Genomic DNA, 9,844 nt, shown 5'->3' on the forward strand with positions numbered 1-9,844 from the left:
TTTTTTTTTTTTTTTTTTTTTTTTTATCTAAGTCCAATCACCAGAAAAACCCCATAAATCACAAAAACGCGTCGCAATTTCTGCATTTCTGTATTGGAGGGTTCCTGACTTTGTTACGTTACGTCAATGTTGCCCTATTGTGACGTCACGCACGTAAAATGGGATGTAAGATAATTATATAAAGAATATCTAACCGTGTCTTTTGTTATTGAGCACGAGTGAAAGATATCAAAATATTACACAACTGGATGTGTACCTTATGTTCCACTTGTTTTCCTGATCTAGTGATTTAATAATGAGAATGAACTTGATGATAACTCAAGATAATTTTCTTTACATTATGCACAGAGGTTCCACAACGAGTGACGATTGGATATCATGTTTATCCACATGTATCTCGAGTTTTCAACATGTATAAAGACACGACTGAGGTTTACCGATCGAGTTTGGGGACCTTTTTCTGCCACAACGTTTAGATAAAATTATAGAAAACTCTTTTGAATACATCAATTGCCATGGACTATGACGTCACAATAAAAATATGACGTCACAAAGCATTGTTACATGTACTCGACGTCATAATTAGATGATTGCCCAATGAAAAAACAACCATCCAGGGTTTTACCCACCATTGGGTTATCAAAAATGTTTCCAACTCCTAGCAGGTTTATCCAATGAGTCGGAGGTGAAGAAAGCTAAACTAGTTGCGGTAGAAATACTGTCTTTCTGCCATTTAAACTTTGTATTTACGTTTGTGGAAGTATAGACATACGTATAAAGATACAATAACTAGGAATATGTAGTAGGGAAGCTCTGATTAAAAACAAAATAGTATGTGTCCATGCAGGAAGCCAAACAAATAAGCAATCAACGATAAGTCCAATTTCTACATATGTCGTTATACGCTCTACACACAAATTCTTATGGTTCCTTCATCCACATAAGTTGTACATTTGTAGTTGTGCACTAGTAAAATGTTGACGCATTGAGAAAAGATGGTTTGTATAATAAATAAGAAAATATTTCATTTACGAAGAACACCGATCACTTTATGTGCTTCCAACAAACCGTTTGTTTACTTATAACGAAGTGATTATACCCCTACCATAAACTAGTAATAACTAACCCCTCCCTTAAACTAGTAATAACTAACCCCTTCCCTAAACTGGTAATAACCAACCCCTACCCTAAACTAGTAATAACTAACCCCTCCCCTAAACTAGTAATAACCAACACCTCCCCTAAATTAGTAATAACCAACCTCTCCCCTAAACTAATAATGACTAACCCCTCCCCTAAACTAGTAATAACCAACCTCTCCCCTAAACTAGTAGTAATCAACCCCTCCCCTAAACTAGTAATAACCAACCCCTCCCCTTAACTAGTAATAACAACCCCTCCCCTAAACTAGTAATAACCAACCCCTCCCCTAAATTAGTTATATCCAACCCCTCCCCTAAACTAGTAGTAATCAACCCCTCCCCTAAACTAGTAATAACCAACCCCTCCCCTAAATTAGTAATAACCAACCCCTCCCCTAATTTAGTAATTACCAACCCCTCCCCTAAACTATTAATAATTAACCCCTCCCCGAAACTAGTTATAACCAACCCCTCCCCTAAACTAGTAATAACCAACCCCTCCCCTCAACTAGTAATTACCAACCCCTCCCCTAAACTATTAATAATTAACCCCTCCCCGAAACTAGTTATAACCAACCCCTCCCCTAAACTAGTAATAACCACCCCCTCCCCTAAACTAGTAATTACCAACCCCTCCCCTAAACTATTAATAATTAACCCCTCCACTAAACTAGTAATAACCAACCCCTCCCCTAAACTAGTAGTAATCAACCCCTCCCCTAAACTAGTAATAACCAACCCCTCCCCTTAACTTGTAATAACCAACCCCTCCCCTAAACTAGTAATAACCAACCCCTCTCCTAAACTAGTAATAACCAACCCCTCCCCTAAATTAGTTATAACCAACCCCTCCCCTAAATTAGTAATAACCAACCCCTACCCTACACTAGTAATAACTAACCCCTCCCCTGAACTAGTAATAACCAACCCCTCCCCTTAACTTGTAATAACCACCCCCTCCCCTAAACTAGTAATAACCACCCCCTCTCCTAAACTAGTAATAACCACCCCCTCTCCTAAACTAGTAATAACCAACCCCTCCCCTAAACTAGTAATAACTAACCCCTCCCCTAAATTAGTAATTACCAACCCCTCCCTTAAATTAGTAATAACCAACCCCTCCCCTAAACTAGTAATAACTAACCCCTCCCCTAAATTAGTAATAACCAACCCCTCCCCTAAACTAGTAATAACCAACCCCTCCCCAAAACTAGTAATAACTAATAACCATCACCATAACCTTTAGAAACCAGCTTAAATAGACAATAAATATTTAAGGTCGCTAAATTATTGTCTGTTATGCTCACTTGATTATTAATTGTTATACAGAGTTCACTCTGTCTAGATTATTATCTGTTATGTTCAGTTCGTTATTAGTTATTCTAGATCTTTATGCCTTATGTTCATTTCAGCATTATCTGTAATGTTTCCTGCCACGATATCTGTATCATCATGTAGATAGATAAGGAAATGTAGATAATTTTACCACTTATCTATCTACATGTATATATGCAACACAGACTTATCAAGTTTTTGTAATTTTGAATCCACTGCACGGAATTTATCACTTTTGTCTTTAATCTGTCGAAACGCGAAGTTCAAAAGCTAAGTGGCAGCATTCATTTTCGTAGGCAGTTTCCACCAAAATTCAACTTGAATAGCATTATGCTAATGCAATGTCAAAGGTCAAAGGTTTCAAGTGTTCAAAGTTCCGTGTGTTAAATGGTCTAGGTGTTCAAATATCCCGTGTTGATTTATAAATTCCTCGAGATCATGTCGCAATATATGTCCGAGCCTGTGAACAGATTCTACTGGTCTGCTTTGTGAATATATGTTTTAAGAATCGATTTCAATGCTCTCAGTTGGTACGCGTTTTTCCCTAGTGTTTCGGAGGTTTCTGTTTTGCTTCCTTTGTTCAAACTCCGGGCAGCCAGTGCTATCAAAACACCGTCAAGGACAAGTGAGAATCCTGCCAACAACCTTCCAAGTATGACCGTAGAGGTTCTCAGTGCCAATCGAGACAGTACTGTTGATACAGCTTGGCATGTTTCTTCCAGTATGCACACCCCAGTAATAATTTGAAAATTTCCAAATCTATCGAGGTTGTCATGGTTGACATTCCCAAGAATTTCTCTTTCATCTCTGAATACGCCGTCAATTCTTGGTATGTTTCTTTTGATTTTTTTTACAGAAGCAACTAAATTTTCTGACGTTACTTTCAGGAGGTTTTGGATCTTAATCAAATTACCAAGATCCTTTGCTGAAAGAAACCCTTCTATCAACGTTCCTCCAGCTACGCTTGTTGCACCCAACACGGACACAATCATTCCGGCAACTGCAACTGATCCCCCTCCTGTTGCTCCCGCGAATGCCACACCGCCGACCAATATCGCGGTGCCAACCCCAGATACGGCAGATCCAGTAATGGTTGTTATATCTGTTCCTCTTCGTCGACTTTCAAAAATTCGGATGATTGCTTCGTGTACCCCGAGCTGAAATGCCACAATCCGGTAAAGATTGTAGATATCACAGTACACTTGTCCTAGGTCAAAATCCAAAGAGCGGTACTTCAGAATGGCCTCTTTTCTCTTTTCTACAAATAAATATATAGACATAGTTTAAAATTAGAAAAAAATATAACAATATAATAATGCACTATATATAATATTAACCATGTGTACGTTTATTAATCAATTACATACGTACAAATAAGCTCTCGATTTCACAAACAAAGTCTATATAACTTAAGAACTTAGGGAATCCGGGGCAAAGATGACTCCGTTCTAAAGCTTATGACTGACAGGTACCAGCTTTTTTCGACTGTTCATGCTTGTACTAGATACGTACCTGCCCAAATTTTCGGGATTTCTGTAGCAACGTCACCGAACCCGCCTACACTTGCGGTACAGCCATCTCTTAACGATCCATTCGTCTTTCCCGGGACACGAATTTGTTTCATTTGACAGTTGCAGACGTTATCTTTTGGCACAATCCGGTAGAACTCCCCGTATGCGTTTCGTAGTAGAGTTACACAGTTTGTATCTGTGGCTCCTTTTGAGCAAGTACTCTGCAATTGTGGTAGTTTTTGTGGTCGACGTTTTCGTCTCATTTGGGTGAATTCTTTCCACCTGCTTGTGCCGTCTGGTGCAACGAGCAATACTAGGATCCTTGTTTGGAAAAAGGTGGCAGCAGCCAGTAAATCTATTTCACCAAATCCCTGTAGAGAACCAAGCGAGTCTGCTTGTTCGTTTGCTTTTCCGGATCCAGAGTAAAGGACCGAGTACGTTTTTCCGTTTTCACGAATTTCCTTAAGAAGCAAGTTTGCTATGAAGTTATCCTTTTCACTATTTCCAAAGATATCCTTACTCAAACATGCAAAGAGAGAAGTTTTGCCATCCATAGTGTCAACCATTCTGTCAGTCATATCGTCACGTTGTTGTACATGGTAGATATCTGACCGTACACTGTTTACTGGAGGATTCATGTCTTCAGCGGGATATATGTTTTCGTCCGTTAACATGTTTGCTTCTATGTTCTCATCAAGAAAATATTCCAGCATAGGATTGTGACGCTTGACCTTTTTAATCTCGCGACGTCCACCATGTTCTAAAAAGCAATTAATCTCAATATTAATGTCTTTGAACTGATAACTTAATATCAATTATCATCTACAATGTATATACTACTTTATACCTCCTACTGGTAACACGAAAAATCCATTATCACAGATTGTCAGTAAGTGAATACTTGAGTAGTTCAGAAGTGGTCGAGAACAACTTGAGAAAGGATTTTCCAATTTGGATTGTTTGCTCGCGCCATGTACACTCATGAACCAGACATAGCATTCCTTTAAAATCGTCCGCGTAACAAAATAGTCCATCATGAACAACTCATTACGTTGAAGTATACCACATCAGCTAATGACATGATACGTATGTTTCTGAATCGTTTAACAGTTAATGGTATTCCTGCGCGCAAAAAGCTGTTTATATCTGAGGATCTCAACCATCACGAGAAGTTATTGAATATTTAGTATTTATTTTACGATTTTGATTGGTGAAAGTAATACTATATGAGGTGTATATACCATGTTTAACAAAAGTATGATAACATACATGTTTTATACTTTGTGTGATGCTGTCTGTTGGAATTGAAGAATGCAATAGGTTTGTATGATTAAACAACTTAACAACCGATAAAATGATTGTATTATCATTAACCCCAATTTCGGACCCCTGTAGTAATGTGCGACGGAAAATGTATCTTAAAATATTCACCTGTTGGAATTCTGACCTCAATTGGAGGAAACTTGGAACAGTTGCAGCCATTGATAGGGATCACTCTGTCGTACCGTTTGGTCTCGGGATCTTTGTAAAGGGTGACGTAATACCGACATCTGTTTGATACTGGCGTTGGTAGGAATGCTTTCCACTTGTGTGCCTCGTTCTGCCTGTTTTTAGTGAATATGTAGATGGGTCGTTTGAGCCAGTTAGCAGTACTCCTGATTTCCTCGTCATTTGGATCACCGCTTGGTACCGGAAATTGTGTCGTTGTTACCATTTCATCAGTACCATATATTTCTTCGTATATGCACTGCTGAAATGTACCACCAACATAGCTGACTCTATCCAAACGCCTACCTTTCAGTTTCAAAAGTTCATCGACATAATCGGTATGACTTGCAGTTGTGTGTCTTCTTGCGTCCGGATCCTGTTGATTTGGAGAACTGGCGAGAAACTGCAAATGTGCGTGTGGGCCATGCCTCCTCTGCCCTTTACAACAGGCTTTAAATGCTGTAAGATTTAACAACATTTAAACAATTAAAATCTATATTGGGCAATATTTGTTTCCATGGAAACATTCATTCATAAATATGTTATTGACAAACAAGACGTTACATTTTGCACAAAATGTTTACACTGTTTCAGATCTTCAGGTGCATACTAACAGTAGTTTTTTTTGTGTGATGTCAAAGACTGTCCATCTTTTAATGACGAAATAATACTTAAATTGGCATAATTGTTTATAATGTTGTTTCGATAATTGTATTTAAATGATGCCTCAAACTCGAGACCTACGCCACCCAATATATTATATTTTATATATATATCAAAATTGTCAGCGAAGTAACTTAAATGCAAAGAATGTGTGAAGCATACAATGTACATTACATAAGCGGATACACTGCTTTATACATGAAGTGTATTTGATAAACAATGTAAGAAAAGCTTTCATGGCGATGGTCTGCAACTGAAAGCGGGGACACTGCCTGTGTTTATAAATTTTGTAATTAGTCATATGGAAATTACTCAATGTACTCAAACTTTGTGTGATAGAATTGTATTGTTATTCGAACGTCGCTCATGTGACGTCGTATACACTAAGTAAAACATTGCGCTACTTCGAATGTTTAGTGTTTGTATGCTAGTTTAACATGTATATTAACTTCGAACCTTCGACACCATGATAGAAATCTTCTCAACCAATGGGTAGTCATCCTATTCTTCTGAGAATTTCAATAGAAGAAACAAATAAATAATAAAAATAGACATGGTAACATCTCTATATGTATATAATTATGATGTCTACACTGTATATATTTCTACAACACATCCAATATTGATCTTCCTCAATCAACGTGTAGCAATCATCTGATGTCTCAATGTCACAAAGGTGCTATATTGGGTTTTGTTATCTGAAACTCTATAAAAAATATACATTAAGTAACTGACTGTTTCCTGACTGTTTCAAAAAACGGAAAGAAACAAACCAGTACAGTTAACACTATGGCACGGTCAATCGTTTTGACTGTTGCCGCCTTGCAAACCGATTGGATAATAGCAGCTTGCAACGACCAATCAAATCTTCACAAATCGACTTTGAGTGTTGAAATTATTCTAAAACATTGATTCACTGTTATCATTACTTTACCATTGGCCTTTTTGACCTATCAATCGTATCTTTAGAGTTTTTCATCATCGTAGGGAAACCTATTTTACTGCTGCAACCTAGGTGTATGAGTCCATAATCAATCTGGTTTGCCCTACTCTATTTATACCTATCCTGAGACTTGATGAATTTTATTTAAACGAAAAACAAGTAATGCACGCTAGAAGGGTGGACAGACAAGGGGTTTTACTATACCTCTTTAAGTTTATCATACGGGTTTTATATAGTAATGGGTCATATAATTCTAATATTGAAGAATACAATATCAGATAGGTTATAAATATCGTCATGGATTACGATATCAGATAGGTTATAAATATCGTCATGGATTACGATATCGGATGAAAATCTAGAGTGAGTTTACATTATTACGGTTTATGTGTTTACATGTTACACATTCAGGAACACTTAGCCAACTAAGAGGAATTAATTTAATTATTTGGTACCTGTTATGCCCCAAGCTAACGACTCCAGTCTTTTTCGTTCATCTTTGAGTGATTCAACTGGTGGCCTTGCGAGCTGGCAGTTACATGGAACAGTCCCTGGAACGAGGAGATTAAACTCGTCGTTATCACATTTAGCCATCGTGAGGAAATGATGACGAGTTCTTGTCGGCAGTAAGAGAGGATGGTACACACTCCATTTCCCCCCGTTCTCAGTCCAGATATATATGTCGGTACAAAACAGGGAAGACGCAGCATAAACTTCACCTGTACCTGGATTTTTCGAACCGTTACTAAGCTGAGTGAAGTGATTCTTGGTTCTTGTATTGATATCTGCCGATTCGTGTCCCCTTGGTTCAGTGATGAATGTTTGAAAAACCGGAAGAAAATCTTCCTGCTGCTCAAATTTCAAGATAAGATTCCTTATCAGTGGAAACAAACTCTCGTCACCATATATTGCTTTACTTAAGCATCGATACAAACTCGAACAATTTGCTGTAGGTGGACTAAAGACCCAATGGTCTGCTATCAACTGGTCGACAGAAGGTTCTCCTGCACTCATCGGGACAGGAGGTTCAACAAGTTTGGCATGGAATTTATTGCAATCGCACTGGTTCGTATTTGCTGCCCTTCTTCTGTTTTCCTGCCGGTTTATTTGTTTCAGCTGATAAAATACGTCTTTGCCGCCTTCCGAAAGTATCAGTATCCTGATTATTCTATCATTATCTGGAGTGAAGTTGCAAAAAGGTGGTAAGAAGATTTCCCTTTTCAATACGTCCTCTCTGATATGGAACAGATGGATCGCTTGTTGCAGAAGTTCGGCTGTTGCGTAGAGATCTCGCCGACAAGGACCAGTACGATGTTTTTTACTTCTATTCAAACATTCCTGTCGTATCCTCTCTGGTTCGTACAATGTTGATTGGTTTTGATTCAAAAACTCTGGCTTAAATGCACAAAAGAACAAATTGAATTCTGGTTCACGCTGAATATCTGATGTTTTTCCCCTAGCATCTCCGCCTGATATTTTGCTAATTATTCCAAAATAAAAATCATGCAATGGTCTACCTAACTCAGCAATCAAACCATGCTCTCTCAGGAAATTTGCGTTGGCATTTGATAGCGCCATTATAGTTTCACTGAGGAAAGTCTTGCTATTTTTGGAGAGTCACGCTCGAAAGCAGCATGCTGTGTTATGTCCTGCAAAATGCAATAGGCAACATCATTTAGTTATGTTCACTCATTCTGTTTATTGTTCCTTCGGTTTAATCTCGAGAAAGAGACATAGGCCCGTATTGACGAAACCGTTCTCGTGCTGAAAAATGGTTTCTGTGCTGAAACCGTCTCTCTTGTTACTCACTTAAAATATGTAATATGGTCGAAAAATCATGTTGAAAATTGCCACAAAATTCCTTCAAATTATTAACAAAATGTAAAATTTTGCTAATTTTTTCCTGGAATAAAAAATTTGTGTCTTGAAAACATAATTTGAGTTGAGTATGAGAATGGTTTCATGAATACGGACACCAAGAAATTTGCTGTATCCCTCAACCCTATACCTTAGCCGTATAATGGCTGTAGCTAAAGATTGCAAATAGCAAAAAATATCCAAACAAAACAAATAGACAGTACCTAAACATGATCTAATCAATTACCTCTGGTACAGTGTATATAGGACATCATCTAAACATTTACCTCTGGTGCAGTGTATATAGGACATGATCTAAACATTTACCTCTGGTACAGTGTATATAGGACATGATCTAAACATTTACCACTGGTGCAGTGCATATAGGACATGATCTAAACATTTACTTCTGGTACAGTGTATATAGGACATGATCTAAACATTTACCTCTGGTACAGTGTATATAGGACATGATCTAAACATTTACCTCTGGAACAGGGTATATAGGACATGATCTAAACATTTACCTCTGGTACAGTGTATATAGGACATGATCTAAACATTTACCTCTGGTACAGTGTATATAGGACAAGATCTAAATATTTACCTCTGGTACAGCGTATATAGGACATCATCTAAACATTTACCTCTGGTACAGTGTATATTGGACATGATCTAAACATTTACCTCTGGTACAGCGTATATCGGACATCATCTAAACATTTACCTCTGGTACAGCGTATATCGGACATCATCTAAACATTTACCTCTGGTACAGTGCATATAGGATATGATCTAAATATTTACCTCTGGTACAGTGTATATAGGACATCATCTAAACATTTACCTCTGGTACAGTGTATATAGGACATGATCTAAACATTAACCTCTTGTACATTGTGTAT

At 37.7% G+C, this 9,844-nt stretch overlaps 1 protein-coding gene across 1 annotated transcript; it reads right to left on the reverse strand.

The window, feature by feature from the left end:
• Positions 1-2,390: 2,390 nt before the first annotated feature.
• On the reverse strand, positions 2,391-8,790 carry LOC110450146. The gene is made up of 4 exons (XM_021497429.1): positions 7,538-8,790; positions 5,420-5,935; positions 3,990-4,748; positions 2,391-3,735 (listed from the first exon to the last, which is right to left on the reverse strand). The coding sequence occupies exons 1-4, from the start codon at positions 8,658-8,660 to the stop codon at positions 2,951-2,953; spliced, it is 3,183 nt and encodes a 1,060-aa protein (XP_021353104.1). The 5' UTR covers positions 8,661-8,790; the 3' UTR covers positions 2,391-2,950.
• Positions 8,791-9,844: the final 1,054 nt, after the last annotated feature.

The sequence above is a fragment of the Mizuhopecten yessoensis genome, unplaced genomic scaffold, assembly GCF_002113885.1.
Source record: "Mizuhopecten yessoensis strain PY_sf001 unplaced genomic scaffold, ASM211388v2 scaffold4999.3, whole genome shotgun sequence".
Taxonomy (NCBI): domain Eukaryota; kingdom Metazoa; phylum Mollusca; class Bivalvia; order Pectinida; family Pectinidae; genus Mizuhopecten; species Mizuhopecten yessoensis.

Excerpts from the sequence above, each read along its gene's own strand:
- LOC110450146 (XM_021497429.1), bottom strand. The coding sequence starts at position 8,660 with ATGGCGCTATCAAATGCCAACGCAAATTTCCTGAGAGAGCATGGTTTG. Across the intron at positions 5,936-7,537 it reads GTTAGCTTGGGGCATAACAG|CATTTAAAGCCTGTTGTAAA; the intron begins GTACCAAATAAT and ends TAAATCTTACAG. Across the intron at positions 3,736-3,989 it reads AATCCCGAAAATTTGGGCAG|AAAAGAGAAAAGAGGCCATT; the intron begins GTACGTATCTAG and ends ATTTATTTGTAG.